Source organism: Gopherus evgoodei, chromosome 7, assembly GCF_007399415.2.
Source record: "Gopherus evgoodei ecotype Sinaloan lineage chromosome 7, rGopEvg1_v1.p, whole genome shotgun sequence".
Taxonomy (NCBI): Eukaryota; Metazoa; Chordata; order Testudines; family Testudinidae; genus Gopherus; species Gopherus evgoodei.
The window spans coordinates 5,168,519-5,191,545 of NC_044328.1; the positions used below are offsets into that span (position 1 = coordinate 5,168,519).

A 23,027-nucleotide genomic window follows, 5' to 3' on the forward strand; every position below is an offset into this window, starting at 1 on the left:
TGCTTCGCCTTTTCTGCCAACCTACCTTTCATTAGCCAAGAGTTAAATGTCAAGCTACGAAGTGGGTCTTAAAGGGCATTAAATATCCCCTGGAAACAGACAAGTCACAAAATCCTTCATTCCAGCGAGCATTTTACTAACCACCCTTAAAATTAATAGAGACAAGATCGGGGAGTTAATATCTTTCATTACACAAATGCTGTTAGTGAAAGACACAAGATTTCATGTATACACAGAGCTCTTCAGGTCTTGAGATGTACTAAAAGGGGGAGATTTGGGACGGCAGTCTAAAAGCCAAGGACAGCACCAGTATAGGGACAGACGCTGCCCTGCCTTAACACATAGTGCAAGCAATAATGGTGACAGAGGAAAGAAATGGGAGTGGGAGAAGACAAAATGCAATCCTCTCTGGGAAGACAGTGCAGCTTTGGTCCCAGTCCTGAAAATTTATCAGGCTGGGCAAAGTATGTCATTCAGTCTCCACACAGGGCTTTCCTGGAACAGTTTGCAGGAGGAAATTATAAATGCTAGAGGCAAAGGTGGTTTGGGGTGGAGGCTGACAGCTGGTGACCCCCAGTTTGAAAACGCCCGGACTAGCAGACATCTCTTTCCACACACCGCTGATAGAGCACGATACGCCGCTGCCGTAAGTCGATACCGAACGCATCGCAAATGGCTCCGGGCTCCCGCCCGTTTTGCCCTCAGTGTCGCAAACGCGCCGGCGTTTGACGGCGGCCCGCTGCCGGTTCATGGGGGGCCCTTGCGCAAGATGGCGGCTCTACCTGAGGAGCCGGCTGAAGTGGTGGTGAAGCCGGACCCGGACGGGGGTGTCCTGCCGCAGCCCCCTCCGGCTCCCCCGCCCGCCGCTCCTCCCAGCACGGCGCCGGCCGAGGGGGAGGCGGTGGGGGCTCCGGGGAGCGGAGGGGAGGCCGCTTCCTCCAAGCCGGCCCCCCCGGGTCCGGCCGCCTCCCCCGCCCCCACGGACCGGCAGACCCTCCTGGCCGTGCTCCAGTTCCTGCGTCGCAACAACCTCCACGAGTCCGAGGACATCCTGCGGCGGGAGGCCCGGCTGCTGGGGGAGGAGGTGGCCGCCGTTGCCCTCAGCCCCGCGGGACCCGGCGCCCAGGGGACACCTGGTGGGGAGACAGACGCCACCGGGGGTGAGGCGCTGCTCAGCCGGGTCGCCGGAGCGGCCGGAGGGGGCGTCGCTGCTGGGGCCTCTGCGACTGCAGCGGCGCCGCCAGGGAAAGGTGAGAGCCCCGGAGGAGGAGACAGGTGAAGAGGGAGGGGCCGAGAGGGAACCTCGGATGGGGCTGCCAGGGTGGCGGTATCGCCCTCCTTGAGCGCACCGCATAAAGGAGGGGTCACCCCTCATCCGTTTGCCTTATCGCACTGGAAAGGTTGCTAAGGGTCAGGGCGTTTTCTGCGGTTAGAGGGGACATCTGATTGGCACGCAGCAGCTGGAGTGGGGAAAGTTCCTAGTGAGAAACGGGTACCTGATAGTCAAGGGATAGGAACAGAGAGGGTTTTGTTTGCTTTTACTTCTAGGTAGGGTTACTACCTATCAAGATATTCGTGGGATAAAACTGATTTTCTTATCAGAGCTCTTGTGTGTTAGCTTTACGGAATATTAAAAGCATGCTGAGATTTTTAGCACCAACATATGGGTTGTGTAGTGGTGGTGATGTTAGAGTCTGAAGGTGTTCAGGTACTGTGATAAGTACTTAAAAGCTGCAGTGATGCAAATGTTTTGATAGGATAACTGTCCTGAACAGCAGAGTTTAAAAAGTAGCCACCCACGATGTATGGGGTCACTAGCAAGTGAACAAAAATCATTGCTATCAGATGGTTGTTCGGTGAACTGTCCAGTTCCTGGAGCTTGCATATATGGTAACTAGAAATAAAATCTAGGTTGGTTGTAAATCACTTATTGTTGTTTTGATGCATGTCTGCGTATGGATGTTCAGATTTTGGATTACGTTTATTTGGCTGTAACTTGAGTTGTTTTTTTATTGACTTAAGTTATTAAGTAATTAAGATATTAAATAACTTAAGTGGAAGAAATTAGTTTGACATTTATTTCTGAAAGTGGTTAGATCTATGGTCACTATTTCGCTCTTGTGGGAGTGAATTCCATTGCCCATGGCCTGTGAAAGTTCGGTCTCCTACATCGATGAATCTCTCCCTATTCGCTGACTCTTTTCAGCTGTCATGGAAGCTCCTGGATATGGAGGGAGAATAGATCTGTTGGGTAGCATTGGCCGATCTCCTGGAGGACTTTGGTTATTACAACAGAGACCTTGAACAGGACTCTATTGAGGGATGGTCCAGTGTAGAAAAAAGGCTATACTGGGTCACAACAGTATGAAAGTAGTATGACACACTCTCTCTCTCTCTCTCTCTCTCTCTCTCTCTCTCTGACGGAAAGAGGAGGACTTCAGTGGCTCAGACACAGGTTTGATACAGGAGTGGGTGGGTGAGATATTGTGGCCTGCATTGTGCAGGAGGTCAGACTAGATGATCATAATGGTCCCTTTTGACCTTAAAGTCTATGATTCTATGATTTTAGTTGTGCAGTGTTTCTCTTTTCTTTTACGAAACAGGGAGAATACTTTATCTTGTCTAAATGATTTCAGTAGCACCAGTGAAGAAAACTTTTTTCTGTTATTAATGCCTTTTTCTATAGAAACACGTTTTTAGTACAATTAAGCCCTAAAGTTATTTATAAAAGCTAACTTAAATGGAACCTGGCTGCAGATGAAGCACAAAAAATATAGCGGAAGTTGATAGGAAGAATTGAACATTGAGTTTATCATTCATGTGAGATCATCCATCTCAGATTTAAACTTCGTGAACTCCCATGATGTAAATGTTAATAACCAGTTTTTTGGAAAATTTGTATAAACGTGCATACAGTACTTACACAACCCATTTCATTCTGTGCTCTTAATGTGCATTACAATCACAGGGCAAGCCTTAGCCACCATATATTTGCAGGCACTCTCTTTCATATATACAGACATCATCACTCTTGTGTATCTTGACACTTTTGCAGTTGGAGGTGTTCCTGTAGAAGATCAGCCAGATGTCAGTGCAGTGTTGTCTGCCTACAAACAGCAGGGGGACCCAGCGCTGTACGAGGAATACTACAGTGGACTGAAGCACTTTATTGAGTGTGCCCTAGACTGTCATCGGGCTGAATTATCCCAGTTGTTTTATCCTCTCTTTGTACATATGTATTTGGAATTGGTCTACAACCAGCATGAGAATGAAGCCAAGTCTTTCTTTGAAAAGTAATGTGTTTACCTTCATGTGTTTGCATCCTTTCTTATGTCCTCACTTTTGTGTGGTTAAATCTGTTAGCACAAGTTTTCTAATTTAATTTATCATTTTAAAGATGAAACGGAAATTGAAGAGAGGAAAAGAATCTGTAGTTGTGGTACTATGTAATGTTGCAAAGTGTTGTACATCTCCTTATGTTTTAGTCCAAGATACAGCATAGATGTACAAAACATCTCTTTTGCACTACAGAGTTATACAATTTTTTGATCATCTTCATAATGGGCTAGCAGTGGTCATGCATCCTCTCCAGGAACAGGGATTTGCTGATGGAGGGTCATAAAATACATGCTTCCTGTTTTGGGTACCATTCAACTAAAGCATGTCCATATGCCACACTAGTGGATGTATTATAAATACTTGCACTAATATAACTAGTGTTGCAAGCAATTTAAAATGTAGTCAGATGTGTTGTTTTATGTGTATAAAAATATTTTTCTTAACTTATCATTTGAAAAAATATTTATAATGTTATAAATTTCACAGCAGCTCCTCACTGAAAACTAGTAACATGCAGAGTTGGATATTTTAATAATGTTTTTATAAGTTTCCAAAAATTCTTAAATTTCTCTTTAAGGTCTGAAAAATGATTGAATTTGTCCCTTACGTGCTCCACTCCAGTATAACTTATCTTTGGATTTAGATCAAGACTGAAATATTTCAGCCCAAAGGGGTATTCCCTCCCCCCGATAATTATCAATAAAAATTGATTTGCAGACTTAATTGCAGTATTCCCAGCCACAAATGCTATAATGTGCTCTGAGTAAATATATTAAGAATAGTAGTAATCTGTATCTTTAGGTTAACTTTGTAGGTATTAAATCATGTTGAATTAATAAACGTGCAATTGGAAAATGTGAAATCTGCATGTTTTTATTAAATTTAGCAGTCTGATATGAAAACTACATTGAAAATGTGAATCTGCTTTAAATAAAACCAATTAGCTCAGTTTAGCACACAATGGAGGTGCTGATCATTTGTGGTCATTAAAGATCCCTATGGCACTTTTCCTCAGAGTAGTAGTGTTAGTCCCAGTGACCTGGCCATAAATATTGGTAGTAAAATTTGCCTACTCGAAACTCTCACTGCATTTTTGTTAGAAATGTATTCTTCACTTCCTGTTGTAAACTGCTGGGTGTTGTTACTGTGTGCTGTAAAAGGCTGCAACATTCCATTCCAGAGGTAATTTCACTTCAGCTGTGAAGTAATCCTATATATTTGTAAAGTGCTTTGGGATATTTAATGATGAGTTGCTATATAAAGGTATATTATTACTTCCTATTAAGATGTGCTACTGAGCAGTAAACAATTTGTGGGTATTTGGGAGATTGTATTGTTGTAATAAACCATCCTTCATATGGTTTTAATGTCTCTTTAATAGATTTCATGGGGATCAAGAGTGTTATTACCAGGATGACCTGCGTGTGTTATCTGGTTTAACCAAAAAGGAGCACATGAAAGGGAACGAGACCATGCTAGATTTCCGAACAAGCAAGTTTGTGCTGCGCATTTCTCGTGACTCTTATCAACTCTTAAAGAGGCATCTTCAGGAAAAACAGAACAATCAAATCTGGAACATTGTTCAGGAGCATCTGTACATTGATATCTTCGATGGAATGCCGCGCAGTAAACAACAGATAGATGCTATGGTGGGAAGCTTGGCAGGGGAGGCTAAAAGGGAGGCCAATAAAGCAAAGGTATGAGACAAAGCCTGTTATGCCGATTTATAACCAGTTGCAGCATGTAGAGTAGTTTGAAGGGTATATAACCATTGCCTTAATGCAAATAGAACCCTTGGATTCTGAGTCCTGGCCACACACCCAGGATGGTAATGGCAGAGGTTGGTGAACTTAGCTTTGAAGCGGAAGGAAAGAGGTTGATAAGCACCTGTTAGTAGCTGGTTTCTGGAGAAGCCATCAGACCACTGGAAGAGACAACCTTGTTTAGTGAACTGAACACAGGGCTGGCTCCTGAATTTTTATACTGGCTTTGCCTCTGGTTACATGTCTGGCTTTAAGAGCATAACAACGTCCATACTGGGTCAGGCCAAAGGTCCATCTAGCCCATTATCCTGTCTTCCGACAGTGGCCAGTGCCAGGTGCCACAGAGGGAATGAACAGAACAGGTAATCATCAAGTGACCCATCCTCTGTTGCCCTTTCCCAGCTTCTGGCAAACAGGCTAAGGACACCATCCCCTTCCTGTCTGGCTAATAGCCATTGATGGACCTATCCTCCATGAACTTATATAGTTCTTTTTTGAACCCTGTTATCTCTTGTCCTTCACATCATCATCTGGCAAGGAGTTCCACAGGTTGACTGCATTATGTGAAAAAATACTTGGAGCAATGCTTGATTTTGAACTTCCTCACCTGTACAATGGAGATCATGCTTGCCACCAGTAGTTAGTGTGAGGATTAATTGTACAGTGTTTTGAAAATATCAAGAGCTATATGGGTGTTAAGTGTAACCTAGACTGTAAATATTTGGCTTTCAGAGACGTGCAAAGAGGTAATGAAAGGGAATTTAAGGTGCTCAGCATCTCAGGATTAGTTGCCCAGTAGTATGATAGTGAAATGTACCATATACACTGTCACAAACTGGTTAGACTAACCAGTAGTGAAGTTCCATCTTTTTACTACCTTAGATTCAAAGAGGCTAGATACTGTTCATCAATTTGCTGCTACTTAAACTCGTTTCATATAAGGATTATTTTTATTGAGAAAAATAATGCAAAGGTTTTTTGTTACATGACCAACTCCTCTCTTGGGTTGCAGGTTTTCTTTGGCTTATTAAAAGAACCAGAGATTGAGGTGCCTTTGGATGATGAAGATGAAGAGGGGGAGAATGAGGAAGGAAAACCAAAAAAGAAAAAACCTAAAAGAGAGAGCATGGGATCAAAAAGTAAAAAGCAAGACCCAAATGCTCCTCCACAAACCAGGTAACTTAGAAATATGCATGAATACCTGATAATTCTAGTCTATTCTCTACCAATTCTGGATTGCTCCCTATACTTTCTCTAGTGGTTTGTTCAGTCTAGTTTTAAATAGGCCCAGCAATGAGGCTTCCGTCGTTTCCCTTGGGAGATTTATTCCACAGCCCAAAAGACCTCACCATTGTGAAGTTTTCTAGATTTCCTTATTAAATTGTCCTTATTAATGCTTCATGCCATTATCCAGTAGCCTCTTCGGATCACTCTAAGCAATACCTCACCCTCCATGTTTAGATCCTTCAAGTATTCATAGTTATCAGATCCCCTCCCTCACTTTATGCTCTTCTTCATAGACAGACCTTCTGCATGTTGCAAGCCACCGAACCTGACCCACCCACTCCTTTAGTAGGCCCATAACTTCTGGCTAAGTTACAGAAGTCCTCAAATCTTGAGTTAAAGACTTCAAGTTACAGAGAATCTACCATTTGCTCTAGTTCAAATCAGCAAGTGACCAGTGTCCCAAACTGAGAGGTAGGTGAAACCCCCTCCAGGGTCTCTGCCAAACTTACCTGGGGGAAAATTCCTTCCCAACCTCAAAGAGGGTGATCAGTTAGACTCTGAACATGTGGGTGAGACCCACCAGCCAGACACATGAGAGAGAATTCTTTAGTAATGCAGAGCCCTCCGCATCTCATGCATCTCTCCTGCCATTGGAGATGTTTGCTAATAGAAGTCATGGATGGGCCATATGCCATTGTAGGCAATCTCATACCATACCCTCCATAAACTTATCAAACTCAGTCTTAAGACTAGCTAGGTTTTTTTCCCCTCACTACTCCTGTTGGCAGGCTTTTCCAGAAATTCACTCCTCTGATAGTTAGAAATCTGTCTAATTTCAAATCTAAATTTATTGATGGCCAGTTATATTCAGCAATAGCCATACCTTAAATAATTCTTCTCCCTCCCTGGTGTTTATTCCTCTGATGTATTTATAAAGAGCAATCATATCTTTCTTCCTCCCCCCATCCTTTGTTTTGTTAGGCTAAACAAGCCAAGATGTTAACTTTCCTCTTGTAAGGTAGGTTCTCTATTCCTTTGATCATCCTAGTAGCCCTTCTCTGCGCCTGTTCCACTTTGAATTCATCTTTCTTAAACATGGGAGACCAGAATTGTATAAAATTATTCCAGATGAGGCTTATCAGTGACTTGTGGGAACACTTCCCTATCCCTACTGGCAATACCTTGCCTGATGCATCCTAGAATTACATTAGCCCTTTTCATGTCTGCGTCACATTGGTGGCTCGTAGTTATCCTGTGGTAGATCTGAGTGTATTGATTATTTTCCTCTTTCTTTTCCAACTGATACCTCCCCATTTTATAGTTCTCTTTAAATTACAGGTATTAAATTCTTTTAATCTTTTCTCATTAGTCAGTTCCTCCAGACATCCTTTTTTATTGTTAAATTCCTCCTGTCATTCATTCTGACACTAAGGTGCCTGGACCTTGCTGTCCTTTGAGGGGAGGGTTCCATATACCATATTTAATTCACAATATGTAGGCATTCCTGCTTCACAAGATGCATTCTTCTCATAGAATTCCTCTTCCTGAACTGAAAGACTCTGACAAGCTGGATAAAATAATGAATATGAAGGAAGCCACAAAACGTGTGCGTCTTGGTCCAGAATGTTTGCCTTCCATCTGTTTCTACACATTCCTTAATGCCTACCAGGTCAGCAAGGGTAGCTGGGGTGGTATGAAAAAGGGAGGGAAAAGTGGTGGCTGAAACCACAAAATATCTGAGGTAAGGAAAAAGGAAGCCATAATGTGGTTCTGCAGAGAGAATTCAGTTTGATACTGTGGCTGAATCAAATATTAAGTAGTCTCTTTGCTGTCTGGTAAAGATTCTTCTCAGTTAATATTGAGACCATAAACTTGCAAGCACTTACATGCCTGGGGCAAACTTGTATATCTTACACTGACCTTGCTGAGAAGTATTTTGAATAGATTTGATGAGAATTACCGAGGGAAAATAATGTTGAATGTAGTAATAATGTTAATAATTGAAACAAGGAATTTTGTAACTAATTTTCAATAAAATATAATGCAATTGAAAGTTTAGACTTAAAACCCTGTAAAAAGGGAAGCTCTGTTCAAAGGTTTCCTTGGACTATCTTAATACTGCACTCCTTTGTTTAGGCATTTCTACATTCCTTCTCTCTTCCCTTTCACTTTTTAGGTGGGGTGCTGGGGTTTTCTTACAAGTGAGTGATCATGAATTCTGCAGATCCGTTGTACTACAGTTCTGGGGAACAACATTGCTGTGGCTTATTAAATGAGTCTTTTTATAAAATATCTTTATTTTAAATGGCCTAACCATATTAGCTGTAGTTATTGTTTCATATACCTGTATTTTTTGTCTAGTTTGTCTTGGAATAATTCACATAGTTTATGCAGAACTAAGGTAGTTAATACTCTTAATATTAATGGCAAGATTGTCTAGTGCTTGAACTTTGTTATACATCTCCTCTCCTCATCAAAACTTAAAATAAAGTGACTGTTTTGTGTACAGGGTCTTACTGCAGTGGATGTCACTGATGACTCTAGCATGATTGTAGGAGGCTTTGCTGACTCCACTGTAAGAGTATGGTCTGTGACACCAAAAAAGCTACGCAGCGTGAAATCAGCAGCAGGTAATGAAGACAATAAGACATGTTTATCTTAAGTATTAATTCTGATAGTTTTGTGCAACCTGTGCAGAGAGAGATGCTGATATCATAATGGCTTTCTTAAATTGTTGGAAGTGGTCAGGTTGACTTCAGCTTTTAAAGTGGATAGTGTGTGTGTATATATATTATTTAAATGCAGACTGTTTCATATATACATGACACAAAATCCAGATGCTTCTTTTCCAAAGAGTTTACAATCTAAGGTAGACACAGAATAGATAAGATGCATTAGGAAGTTGAGAAGAGGGAATATAGCTTGGTTTATGGCCCTGATTCACTAAGATATTTAGATGCTTTCATACCTTGCTGAATAATAAGGTGATAAGTAAAAGCCAACATGGCTTTTTCAAGAACAAATCGTGCCAAACCAGCCTAATGTCTTCCTTTACCAGGGTTCCAGTATAGTGGATGAGGAAAGCAATAGACATGAGAGCGCTTGAGTTTAGTAAAGCTTTTGACAGTCTCACAGGACATTTTCATAAGCAATCTAAGGAAATATGGTCTAGATGAAATTACTGTAAAGTGGGTACACAACTGCTTGAAAAAGAGTACTCAGAGCAGTTATCAATGGTTCATTGTTAAATTGAGAGGACATATCAAGTAAGATCCTACAAGGGTCTGTCGTGGGTCCTGTGCGAGTCAATATTTTCTAGGGCTGTCAATCGCAGTTAATACCTGTGATTAACTGATGGCAAAATTAACGTGTTAATATTTTTAACATGTTAATCGTTAAACCTGTGGGTGGGGCGGGAGGCATCGGTGGTGGGGGGCTGAAGCAGCCCTAGCTCATAGCTCCGGGGCAGGGGGCTGGAGCCCCATGCACCCCCAACCCATAGCCTATAAGATCCCCCCCAAAAAATATTTAAATAAATGGTATTCTAATATGTAACAGTGCAATTAAAACTGCAATTAATTGTGAATAATTTTTTTTATCATGATTAATTTTTTAAAATTGCTTGACAACCCTAATTATTTTCATTAATGACTTGGATGGTGGAGTAGAATACAGATGTAAAATTTGCAGATGATATCAAGTTGGGAAGGCTTGCAAACACTTTGGAGGAGAGGATTAGAATTCAAAATGATCTTGATAAATTGGGGAATTGGTCTGAAATCAAAGAGATGAAATTCAGTAAAGACATGCAAAGTACTGCACTTAAGAAGGAAAAATCAACAGCACAAATGCAAAATGGGGAATAACTGACTAGCCAATGGAAGTTCCGAAAAGGATCTTGGGTTATAGTGAACCACATATTAAATACGACTCAACAATGTCATGCTGCTGCAAAAAAGACAAATGTCATTCTGGAATGTTTTAACGCCTGTGGTCGGTAAGACACAGGATGTTATTGTCCAACTCTACTTGGCATTGGTGAGGCTTCAGCTGGAGTATTGTGGCCAGTTTTAGGTACCACTTCTTTGACTAGTTCTTTCTCCGCTACCCAGAATGCATAGGTTCACAGACAGACTTGAGCTGAAGAAGTATATTGTTTATTTGCTGCTTTAGTGAGTGATCAGTCCACTGAAATGGGGCACAATAGGGTTATATGCATGGGCACACCCACATTCAGGTGGTCACCTTAAATACCTTGTTGTTACAAGGTTATTCACTATATATTATATCAGGGTTTGGCAACCTACGGCACACGTGCCAAACATGGCACGCGAGCCCATTTTGAGCAGCACGCAGCTGCCTGCCGTGGTCCCGGCCCCCAGCCCCACTCAGCTCCTGCGACCACCACTCTCTACTGCGGGGGCAGGAGGCAGAAGCTTGGTTCTGCAGCAGCCAAGCTTCTCCCTCCCCCGCTTCTTCCCCCAGCATGGTGCTTTCCTGCCCTGCCCCCTCTCTGTCGCTGAGCCAATCAGCTGATGGCCTTTGTGAGTGGGAGAGGGAGAGGGAAGAGTGGCAGCGTGCACACAGCTCTGTAGAGGAGATAGCGAGAGGTGTAGGGACAGGGCCTTGGGGAAGGGGGTGGAACAGGGCACATCCCTTCCAGCCCCCTGCCGTGAGCCGCTCAGGGCAGGGGGCTGGGAGCACCCCTATGAGCCCAGCCCTCTGCCCTGACCCCCCTATACACACTTGGCCTTCTGCCCTGTACCTCCATACCTCCCAGCCCTCTGCCCTGACCTTCCTACACACAGCCTTCTGCCGTGCAGCCCCCATACCCCCAGTCCTCTGCCCTGACCCTTGAACCCACACACACACAGCCTTCTGCCCTGCACCTCCTACACCTCAGGCCCTCTGCCCTGAACCCCACCCCCACCCCAACACACACCCAGCCTTCTGCCCTGCATCCCCACAGCCCTATCCCTCTGCTCTGATCCCTGAACCGCCCCCACCCCAGCCTTCTGCCCTGAACCCCCTCCCCCAGGCCTCTGCCCTGACCCCTGAACCTCGCGCACGGTCTGGGGTCCCGGCCGCAGGCCCTGCTCAGCCCGCTGCCAGATTAGGTGTACAGAACCCAGTCTGGCAGTGAGCTGAGCAGGCTGGCGGCGTAAGATCAGCCATTTAATTTAATTTTAAATGACGCTTCTTAAACATTTTGAAAACCTTGTTTACTTTACATACAATAGTTTAGTTATATATTATAGACTTATAGAAAGAGACCTTCTAAAAACATTAAAATGTATTACCGGCATGCAAAACCTTAAATTAGAGTGAATAAATGAAGACTTGGCACAGCACTTCTGAAAGGTTGCTGACCCCCTGTATTATATAAACACTTTTTCTGCCTAGCACTAAGATTAGTTTGCTAATTCAGTTGTTTACCTGATCAGGTTGCTCACTCAGCTTTTTACCTGGCTGTTCTCTTACCTTGCTAGACAAGCAGGCATCTTTTCACGTGTCCCAACATCTAAAATATACATTCTACATATTACATCCTACACAGCTAAGAAAGATATGAACAAATTGGAGATAGTCCAAAGGGGAGCAATGAAAATAAGAGGGTTAGAAAACCTGACCGATGGGGAAAAGTTGAAAGAATTGTGTGTCTAGTATAGAGAGGAGATGACGGGAAAGGACATGATAACATTTTATGTATCTGAAGCCTATTATAAAGAGGACAGTGATCAATTATTCTCCATATACACTGAGGTTAGGACAAGAAATAATTGGCTTAATTTGCAGTAAGGGAGACTTAAGAAAAACTTTTTAATATATAACTTAACTATAAGGATAGTTACTCACTGGGACTGGTTATGTAGAGAGGTTGTGGGGTCCCTGTCATTTGGAAGTTTTTAAGAACACGTTAGTCAAAGAACAATCAGGTGTTGTCTAGATATACTTAATCCTGATTTAGAGCATGGGGATGGATTAGATGACTTCTTGAGGTCCCTTCCAGCCCTACATTTATAGGAATTGTACACTGAATTTGGATATCTTGTAACTACTATGAAAAATCAGATTTTGTGTTTGGCAGGAGGCTTGGTCTGGTCAGACTGTGGTCAGGCTGATCGTTTTGTAGAGGCGCAGAGTGCCAAAGGAAGATTTCTTATCCATGTTGCTTAAGTGATGAAAGACTGAGGTCTCAGTCGGTAACTTATAGACTGAAAGCTAACTACTTACGTTGGGCATGTGTAGCTATCAATAAACAGTTTTTGAAATCTAAAAACATGGGTGAGTGGCAGGTAGTTTAAAGCTTTCTAAGGAGAGATATAGATATCTGGACTCTTCGATAGGATATCAGTCTTTTAGGACAGAGACTGAATGGTGGATAGATCAGAAATGGCTTTTCTGAGGGTTAAACTAATTTTAGATGTTCTTGGTGAAGTGTACAAAACAGAATGGCTATCTGGAAATAAGGTTCAAAACAATTCTAAAATGTCTTCTGAAAATGCATGCTTATAGTATAATATCCCCATCCAGAAATATATTTGCATTTTTTTTTCAGTGGTGGTTATATAGGGTAGCATATCACATTCAGAGGTGAAGGACCTATGGCCATCTTCAGATCCTTCAAAGCTGTAACCTAAAGGTTCTCACTTTAATCATCTTAATTACTGTTTCCTTCACAGCAGTCTTCAAGAAATTGCCTACATTTGTGCGCGATGTAACTTTGAGCCTAAAACCTACAGGCTACTCTAGCCTAAACATTCCTGATATTTTGTAGCTGGTATTGAATATTAGTTGTCTATGAAAATAAGAAGGATCTTTTGTCCACTTCATACTTGCAACGAACACCGAGAAGGACAATATATTGTGCTTAAATCATACGTTTATTGTTGTATAAATGCAGCAGAGAGTCCTGTGGCACCTTATAGACTAACAGACGTTTTGGAGCATGAGCTTTCGTGGGTGAATACCCACTTCGTCGGATGCATGTACATGTACTGACGAAGTGGATATTCACCCATGAAAGCTCATGCTCCGATACGTCTGTTAGCCTATAAGGTGCCACAGGACTCTTTGCTGCTTTTACAGATCCAGACTAACATGGCTACCCCTCTGATACCTGTTGTATAAATGTAATTGACAGCCAGCGTAGAGTAATTCTACACATGTGTTGTAAATGGGAACCTCTGAAATTTTACAGATCTCAGTCTTATAGACAAAGAATCAGATGATGTCTTGGAGAGGATCATGGATGAGAAAACAGCAAGTGAGTTGAAGATTTTATATGGTCACAGTGGACCTGTCTATGGTACCAGCTTCAGTCCTGATAGGTAAAATGTTTTAAAAATTCCCTAGAACAATAGTTTTTCAGTACTAATGAAATGTTTGTTGCTATAAATGTACTTAATGCAGCTTTTTCTATAAGTTGGGACCATACTTGCACATACAGTTCATAATGGTACTTTTGCATGTGAGTGTGAAGCTCTGATCTTATGAGAGTCAGTGCATCTGCTGCATGGTGCTGAGCATTTTTAACTCCCCTTGAAGTCAGGGGGAGTCGAGGGTGCTCAGCACCTTACAGGTTCAGGACTTATGATCACTAATTATATACTCTTATCTGAAAGTTATTTTAACTGAATATGTAAATAGTAAAGAGTAGAAATGTTATGGCAGCATTTATTTAAGTTATGGGAATGACAAACATGTTATGCTAATATCCACACCTCTCCCCCTCTCTCTCTATCATCAATTTTGCTACTTTGCCTGTCGTCATAGCTCTAACCTTTATTCTCCGAATGCGTGGCAGTGGTAGTCTTGCATAGAAGGCATTTTTAAAAGTGTGCATTTATAAAGATTGCTGTGGTGGTTTATTGGAAACTGGTTTAAAACACTCATTTATTCTCTGTTATGTAAACACACACCAAGAAGCAAACCACAGAGCATGAACTGGAAATGCTATAGCCTATAACTAAGGCTGTGAGATTGTCACTGAATTCACAGATTCCATGACTTCTGCAGCGGCTGGTTTGTCTGGCTCTGGGGCTGCCTGAGGAGCTCAGGCACTGCCCTTGTGTGCCCGTCCCTGGCAGCAGGAGTTGTTTGGGTGGCAGGCTGGAGGTTGAGGCACGGGAGGGGCAGTGCATACCTTGGTGGGGCTCCCCGAAAGCAGCAACATGTCCCTCCCTCAGCTCCTAGCTCCGCGTGCTGCCTCCGCCTGCAGGCACCACCCCCGCAGTTGCCATTGGCTTCTGTTCCTGGCCAATGGGAGCTGCAGAGATGGCAGCATGCAGAGCTAGGAGCTTAGGGAGGGACATGTCATGGCTATCCCAGAAGCCGGGTAGGGAGCCTGCCAGACCGGCCACCCCTCCTCCTCCTCCTCCTCCCCGTCCCCCCCAGCACCAGCAGTTGTCCTGGGCTGCTTGCACCCATGGATCCCCCGGACATCCCATTCACGGTGCCCTTGGTCCCCTCGCGCCCCCCCCTGCACAGTCGCGTCGCCCCCAGGCCTCCCCCCCAGCACTCGCAGCCCTAGGCGGCTGTTCCCTCCCTCCCTAGGACTGGGGCACTCCCAATATTCAGTCAGGGGTATAGTACAAGTCATGGACAGGTCACAGGCCCTGAATTTTTGTTTACTGCCAGTGACTTGTTCATTCCTTCTACTAAAAATACCCGTGACTAAAACGTAGCCTTACCTATAATTTAAGAGTGGAGAATGTGAACAGGATATGAATTCTAATGATGTGAATTCTAATGAAAGACGCTATAAGGGGATTTTGTCATTTTGTTCAGGATTATATTTTTAAAACTGATTCATGACCAATTATAAGTGGTTTATAGGTAGTTTTTTGGTTCAAACTGATAAGTAGGATCCCTAATAAAGACATGGTCACTTTCTCGTAGACTTGTCTTACAGTATTTAGCAGAATCAACAATTAATTGTCCCTTTCTTTGCATGCAGTGTCCCAATAGGACTCCTTCTGTTCAATTGTCTCTGAATCCAATGAGGGCTCAAATTCTACAGCAAATGCCACGCAACAGCCGGTCAATGAGTGGTACAATTATCACAGACACACTAGTAATCTTACACTATTTGTGCAGTATACACCCAATATTCTGACAAAGTTCCATACACTGTATTTCTCCTCTTTTGCTCTGTAACAGGAACTACCTCTTGTCCTGTTCAGAGGATGGCACTGTCAGATTGTGGAGCCTTCAAACATTCACTTGCCTGGTGGGATATAAAGGACACAACTATCCAGTGTGGGATACACAGTTCTCTCCCTATGGATATTACTTTGTATCAGGTGGACATGACAGAGTGGCTCGGTAAGAACCAGGATGCAGGAGCAGTGAAAGCAAGCTAAAAGTATGTGGGGAGGCTCCCACCCGTGCCTGAATTGTGGCCCCGTCCCCAATTGCCACCCTTTCTCCCTGAGGCCCTGCCCTCGCTCTGCCCCTTCTCCCCAAGGCCCCACTCTCTACTCACTCCTCTCAGCCTCCTTTGCACACCTGCCTCCTGTTGCTCTCCTTTACAGCCAGTAAAAAGTGGGAAGGCTATGCTTTTAAAAGTGATGGGGCCATGGCCCTCTGGCTCCCCCTGTTCCAGTGTCCCTGCCTGGATGGGCTTTCTATTGGGATTTTATAGTAGTACAAATCTCTGCATACAAATTCCCCCCACCCCTCCACAGACTTTTAAGTAATCCCTTGATGGTGGTAATTGGTATTTCCTATCATGCATCCCATTATTGGGACTGAGTTTCATCACACTTTGTTTAAAAATTTAAGTGTCTTAATTAATTTACTTTTTCACTTTTTTTTATACAGACAGCATTAGCTGGGGCATCCCTAAAGAGATAGTGTTCCCTTTTTTCCAACCATCTGGTTAACTGCATATCCCTATCCCTTCATTTTGTAGAAACTATTGCATCTTTTCACTTGCTTTTTTGATGGCCACAGTTGGAGCACTTCTTTTGCTTTGTTTTGGAGAAGGATTCTCTTCTCTTTTGCTAACTCCATAAATGGGTCAGCTGGAGGCACCTGCATAATAAGCACATATCTCCCTCGCCACATATAGGATTTCAAGCTTAACTAGGGGTCTCATTTTTTCTTATAAACTATTCTTCTGTTAAGCCTGTGGGCTACAGATCACTATCAGCCTTTACGAATATTTGCTGGTCATCTTGCTGATGTCACATGTACCCGGTTTCACCCCAACTCCAACTATATTGCCACGGGCTCAGCAGACAGGACTGTACGACTATGGGATGTTCTGAATGGGAACTGTGTAAGAATCTTCACTGGACATAAGGTAAAGGAATGTCAGAGGCAAGATGAAAGTGCTTCCCTAACAGTACATGGTCGGTGCCCTGTTGGTATATTTTATTTACATTTCTAATAAAATATACAAAAAAAGTCTGTGTTACTCTAGATACTTTGACTAACTTCCCCCAAAAAACAAATAAAACTCCCTTCCCTCACAAACATCTGTTCCTATTAAGCACAAGTAAATAGTACACCGTGAAGGTTAACAAATTTCAGACTATTTTGAATCAAGTGGGTGGGATCTGGCTTAATTGCCTTTGCCGATCACAACTATGATGATGTGAGCAAGAAGAGAAGCAGTCTCCTAAGTAGGCAGATTCCAAGCCATTTAAATAGGACTGCTGCAAAGAAAAAGATGACCAGTGGCTCAGTTACTGTATGTTAAACACACTTATGTTTAATTTGGGGGGCAAAGGTTTGAAATTAATACAGCTTGACTCTTTTTTGAATGCAAGTAGACTTGTCTAACTGTTTACTCTCCAACTGGATTTTTTTGTTACAGGGACCAATTCATTCACTGGCATTTTCTCCTAATGGACGATTCCTGGCTACTGGAGCAACAGATGGAAGAGTGCTTCTCTGGGATATTGGCCATGGTTTGATGGTGGGAGAGTTGAAAGGGCACACTGATACAGTCTACGCACTCAGATTCAGTAGAGAGGGGGAAATTTTAGCATCAGGTATGAGGCTTGGGCTTTTGTTCATTGGAAAAAAAATACTAGAATAATGATGATTTTGTGTGACTGAGCTATCCAAATCTGTCGTCCTCATTGTGAAGGATCAGACTACCGCTTACTGACCAATATTTTGCAGTTATGAAGTTATACTTTACAATTTTGTATTAGCAACTTTGTAGGGCAGCCAAGTATGATTCCTGACCGCAGCTCAGAACTGAGGCACAGATGTTAACTTACTTAAGCAAGGAACTACCAGAATTCTGTGGTAGAATGGGAAACTGTTCAGTACTGTGCTGTAACCCTAAGACCAACCCTCCTCTAAAGCTGAGCCCCTGTTAAAACTAAATATTCCTTTTCTTTATCAGACTGAATTTCTTTGGCTTATTTAGTTAGCAGCTGAATTTCCTTCTGAAAACTTCTAATAATTCAGCAGTTGCTTCAGTGGAGTTTGAAAATACTTCCTTTGCAGATGTTGAGCAGCAACCCTGGGTCTCCAGGCAGTGATCAGCACAAAATGTGTCTGGGCTTTCTGAATAAGTAAAAAAATGGTAATATTTCAAGATGAAGGACATTTTAGTCTGTATAAATGGGTTGGTATGTAAAGAACAGGAATGCTTAGCAGTGTTTGCAATCATGTTTGTTTAAAACAAAAATTTTAATAGCTGGTAGCATTGCATATAGTTAAGGCTGCCTAACTCTTTCCATTATAAAACCATGTTTTCAGTTGCTTATAACTTTGCCAGTCTTCAGTTGTTCAAGCTCAAGTTTTCTATACACTCTCCTCAAGCTGACCATTTTCAGTGAAAATGGCTGTTTACAAGAATGAGACTAGAGAAAAATATGTTTAGCCCATGTTAAAATTCTTACAATTGTTGCACAGAGAAGCATTAGTCCTATGCTCTGGAGAAGAGCTTGGAATTTGGTGGGGAGTCATTTTTGTGTCAGGGAGGTGCCTTTTGTCATCCCTGTGAAAATTTGCCCTAATTTTGCCAAGCTATAAGCCTCTGTAAAATCTCAGTTCGTGCATGTTCAGTAGAAGTGTGTTAAAGGCTTGGGAGCATTATTCTCCAGAGATTCCAGCTGCAATGTGCATGTTCCATCCCCACAGCTTCTGTGTGCCAACCAGACTGCATATGCCATTGCAATTGAGCATGCTCCATCCTGGGGCTGGGCAGGACTTTTCCTGCAGTCAGGGCCAGTGCTTGCATTTAGGCGGCCTAGGCAATCGCCTAGGGCGCCAGGATTATTGGTGGGTGGCGTTTTGCCGGAAGGGGCGGCAGGCGGCTCCGGTGGAGCTGCCGCAGTTGTAGCTGTGGACGGTCGGCTGCTCCCGCGGCTCTGGTGGAGCTGCCGCAGTCGTGGCTGTGGACGGTCAGCTGCTCGCGCGGCTCCAGTGGACCTCCCGCAGGCACGACTGCGGCAGCTCCACCAGAGTCGCGGGGCGGCGAAATTGCCGTGTGCCTAGGGCGCTGTCATGGTATAAATCCCCCCTTTAAACCTTAGCGTCCAAAAGATGGGATACCAGCATGAATTCCTCTAAGCTCAATTACCAGCTCAGTACCCATAGTGCTGCCACCAACCAGGAATTCCAGTGCCTGGTACACTCTGGTCCCCCCAAAACCTTGCCTGGGGACCCCCAAGACCCAGTCCCTCTGGATCTTAACACAAGGAAAGTAAACCCTTTCCTTCACCGTTGCCTCTCCCAGCCTTCCCCTCCCTGGGTTACCCTGTAAGATCACTGTGATTCAAACTCCTTGAATCCTGAAACAGAGAGGAAAATGCACCTTCCCCCCTCCTTCTCTCTTCCCCTCCCAGATTCTCCCTGAGAAAGTAATCCTAACACAGAGAGAATTTAGCCTCTCTCTCCGCCTTCCCTCCTTTCTCCCCACCAATTCCCTGGTGGATCCAGACCCAGTCCCCTGGGGTCTCACCAGAATAAAAAAACAATTAGGTTCTTAAACAAGAAAAGCTTTTAATTAAAGGAAGAAAAAACAGTAAAAATTATCTCTGTAAATTTTAAAAAATGGAATAGGTACAGGGTCTTTCAGCTATAGACTCTGGGAATACTCTCCCAGCCTAAGTATACAAGTACAAATTAAAATCTTTTCAGCAAAATACCAATTTGAACTCCTTTCAGCCAAATGCACATTTGAACTCCTTCCAGCCAAGTACACATTTGCAAATAAAGAAAACAAACATAAGCCTAACTCGCTTTATCTACCTCGTACTCACTATTCTGGATCTATAAGAAACTGAATCAGGGAGATTGGAGAGAAACCTGGTTGCACATCTGATCCCTCTGAGCCCCCAGAGTGAACAACCACCAAAAACTAACAGCACACCCAAACCTCCCTCCCTCAAGATTTGAAAGTATCCTGTCCTCTGGTCAGGTGACAGCCAGGCTTACTGAACCTGTTAACCCTTTACAGTCAAAGAGATATAAAGTACTTCTGTGCTATTAACTTTTCTTATCTGTTTATGACAGGCGCTAAAACCCCTAGCGCCAGTCCTGCCTGCAGTTGCTCCTTGCAACTGCTGAAGGTTACTGTGGTGCTAGGTACCAAGGGTAGGAATGGGTTGGTGGGGAAAAGATGCAGTACAGGAAGAAAGGAACTGGAGTTTGGGGGACAGGGGAAGATTTTCCCAGTTTGGGAACTGGAGTGGGGGGGATCAGGAGTGGAGGGGTTGGGGAGAGGCACAAGAGTTCTCTCTACTCCACACTCCCTCCAGAAGTCCATGGAGGGTGAGAAGATAGGATTTGAGTACTTAACATTAAGGTAACAATGTTCTTTTAATATAGTTCTTTGGATCTAATAATTATATATGATAAAAATGCACAAAACAATTGTATTAGAAAGGTATTACTAATTTGACTCTAATAAAAAACTCACTCTAGACTCTATTTGTAAAGTAGTAGATCTGAAGAAAAGTCGTTCCTTCTGCTTTACCCACATGTTGGACTGTGTTAAGGCCCCATCCTGCAAATACTTATGCACGTGCTAAACTTTACTTTTGTGAATAGTTCTATTGAAGTCAATTTATTTGCAGCATTGGGGCTTAAATTTTGAATGTTATGAACAATGCTGCAATGGCAGGAACAAGATGAATCTTAGAGTGGTAGCTGTGTTAGTCTGTATCAGCAAAAACAACAAGGAGTCCTTGTGGCCAAATAAATTTGTTAGTCTCTAAGATGCCACAAGGACTCCTCGTTGTTTTTTGCTTATAATCTTATTAGCTCTAATTATATTATCTTATCTTGCAGCTCTGTTTCACCATAACTTCATCACAATTCAATCTATGCAGTATGGTTTTGGTAATTGCATACTAGAGAATATTGCTGACTTTTAGTCTTAAGTATTGGTTTTAAAGTTTGCACTGATACAATTCAAAGTTTTTTCTAACGCCCCACTTTCTTCCTAGGTTCGATGGATAACACAGTCCGGCTGTGGGATGCTGTGAAAGTATTTGAAGACTTAGAAACTGATGATTTTACTACAGCCACTGGACATATAAATCTGCCTGAAAACTCACAGGACTTGCTGTTGGGTACATACATGACCAAATCAACCCCCGTCATACACCTCCATTTTACCCGCAGAAACTTGCTACTAGCTTCAGGAGCATATAGTCCACAATAAACCATGAAGCTGTAAGACTCTGCAAGTCAATGAAGTAAAGACCTCAGGGTTACTACCGGATTTGAGACACGAAGAAATATCTTATACAAATGGTCAGCATTAGCCTCTTGGTGGGGGAAACTGTAAACTAAGATCCAAGCAATGTCTTTTCAGTTACTATTTCATATTTAGCCACAATTTGAAATGCTGGAAATTGACATCACGGCTTTAAGGGAAGGAATTGTTATGGTGCTTTTGAATTTTTTTTGATAAATAATTATGGAAATGGCTGTCACTTCCTTATCAAGAGAAATGGTAATGGGGTCTGCTGAAACTTCAGTTTTTGGAGAGGGTCCCAGTACATGTTCTTGAACAGTTTTTTAAAAGCACTTAGTTTACTGTTGGCAAACGTTTAAGCAGCCTGTGACAGGCAAAAACTATTCTAAATTAATCTCTTCTGAAATTATTTGGCGAACTCCTCATAACCTTTGCTGAGTAGCAAGTTTTTGTGGTCAGAATATTACCTTTTCCATGCCCTATTTGTGGTAAAGGCCTGTGATTTTACCTTTATTTCTTTGATATATAATGGCCTGGATGATTTTCAAACTTCTTTGCTTGTTTTATACCCTAGACATGCAGCTTTTGTCATCACTGCATTTTCCAGGGTGGCTAGAAAAATCATGACTTGCAAGTACCAAAGTAGTAAAAACTAAGCATCTGTAAGGGGAGGAGGGACTTTGAGATAACAAAATACTCTCATCACCTATTTAAAAAGTGATCGGTGAAGGAAAAATATTGGGCTTGGGCCCTTTTATATTTAGAATCTGAATTTTTTTTAAATCCGCTTATGTTTTGACTGAGAAATTCAGGATCTGCAGAAGCTAGAAAATTAAGAGGAGAAGTGAAGAGACGAGATTGAAAGTTAATATTTATTTATTTAAATTCAATTAAAAGTAGTCTGTTAAAAAGACTCAACTTTCATCCCTTTTGTTAAGGTGCCCTTCTCCCAGTAAACATCACTGAAAGTACCTACAACTCCTTCTGCATAACTAGCAGACCTGAGATTCTTGTATTTCTAAGGTAAAACACAAGCAGAACGTTTGTGTTTTAATCCCTTTTTGTGTTTTTATAAAAGTTGAAGCAGCAAAAAGGCCCAATTTTTCAAATCATTTGCAGGTTACCTGGGAAGAAAGCGCTATTCACTATCCTCATCACTTCATTTAGGGAATTAGAGCTCATAGGCCATATACAGTAATCTAATTAATAAAAACAAGGAAAGTAAGATTTGACATTTCTAAGGTAAAGCTAGCGGGGATCCCTCCTCCCCAAAAGCAGCAGCTTTACAGAAAGTGCAGAAACTTAAATCAGTAGGAGTTCACCTTGAAAAACAATTAGGGAAGAAAGCTTTGAAAGTACATTATTAACTTTGAGTTCCTTTTTCAAAGGATGAGTTGGTATGGTCTTGTACTTCAATTAAACCTTCTCTCAGTGCTAGATAGGAGCAGTCAGACTTTAATTCAAATACAGTGAAATCAAATATGTGAAACACTTGACCTGCAACAGGAAGCAATTACAACTTTTGACAGCTAAAAAAAATCACTGCCACATTCTGCCTTTGTATTTTGTACAGTTTTATACTTTTGATATTTTATAATAAAGACTAAAAACATTCTGTGAATGTTTTATTGGACTATATGTTACAGGAGGACATTAATTTATTTCATCTTGTTGCAACAGAAGCAGGTCCAGTCCTGAGGAAAAACATGCTAGCAACCTCCCAAGAGAAATGGAGAAGTGATTTAGTATGAAGAGAAATACAGTTAACTGTTTCAAACAAACATTGTGCATTAAATCTCTCTCCCCCCTGCCCCCTGGCGCGCACACACACAAAAAGCCTTAACCCTTTCTCTGACATCAGTTATGTATAACATGGTCATAATGTCCCTACTTTACAAGCAAGAAGTGGTGGGAGAGGAGAGAGAATACATTGGTTTGGATTCAAAATGTGTGGAAAGAAGGGGAGAGGTTTGGAGAAAATGGGTGAGTGGGCTAGGGTGAAGAGAGTGTGTGATCTTCTTAAC

General features: G+C 42.4%; 1 protein-coding gene across 2 annotated transcripts; it reads left to right on the forward strand.

Moving 5' to 3' along the window:
- The first annotated feature begins 202 nt into the window (after positions 1–202).
- TAF5 (TATA-box binding protein associated factor 5) lies at positions 203–22,618 on the forward strand. 2 transcript variants are annotated; one of them, XM_030568087.1, is made up of 11 exons: positions 211–1,250; positions 3,056–3,293; positions 4,721–5,036; positions 6,115–6,278; positions 7,863–7,998; positions 8,839–8,959; positions 13,531–13,660; positions 15,492–15,656; positions 16,461–16,638; positions 17,155–17,332; positions 20,750–22,618. In XM_030568087.1, the coding sequence occupies exons 1-11, from the start codon at positions 467–469 to the stop codon at positions 20,965–20,967; spliced, it is 2,628 nt and encodes an 875-aa protein (XP_030423947.1). In that variant the 5' UTR covers positions 211–466; the 3' UTR covers positions 20,968–22,618. The 2 variants fall into 2 exon arrangements, with proteins under 2 accessions (XP_030423949.1, XP_030423947.1); XM_030568089.1 differs by lacking the exon at positions 20,750–22,618 and having other exon boundaries at positions 203–1,250; positions 13,531–13,596; positions 17,155–17,241.
- The last annotated feature ends 409 nt before the right edge of the window (positions 22,619–23,027 follow it).

Coding starts and splice junctions, on each gene's coding strand:
- TAF5 (XM_030568087.1), top strand. CDS start 467: ATGTCATTCAGTCTCCACACAGGGCTTTCCTGGAACAGTTTGCAGGAG. Junction 5,037..6,114: donor GGGAGGCCAATAAAGCAAAG/GTATGAGACAAA, acceptor CTTGGGTTGCAG/GTTTTCTTTGGCTTATTAAA. Junction 13,661..15,491: donor ACCAGCTTCAGTCCTGATAG/GTAAAATGTTTT, acceptor GCTCTGTAACAG/GAACTACCTCTTGTCCTGTT.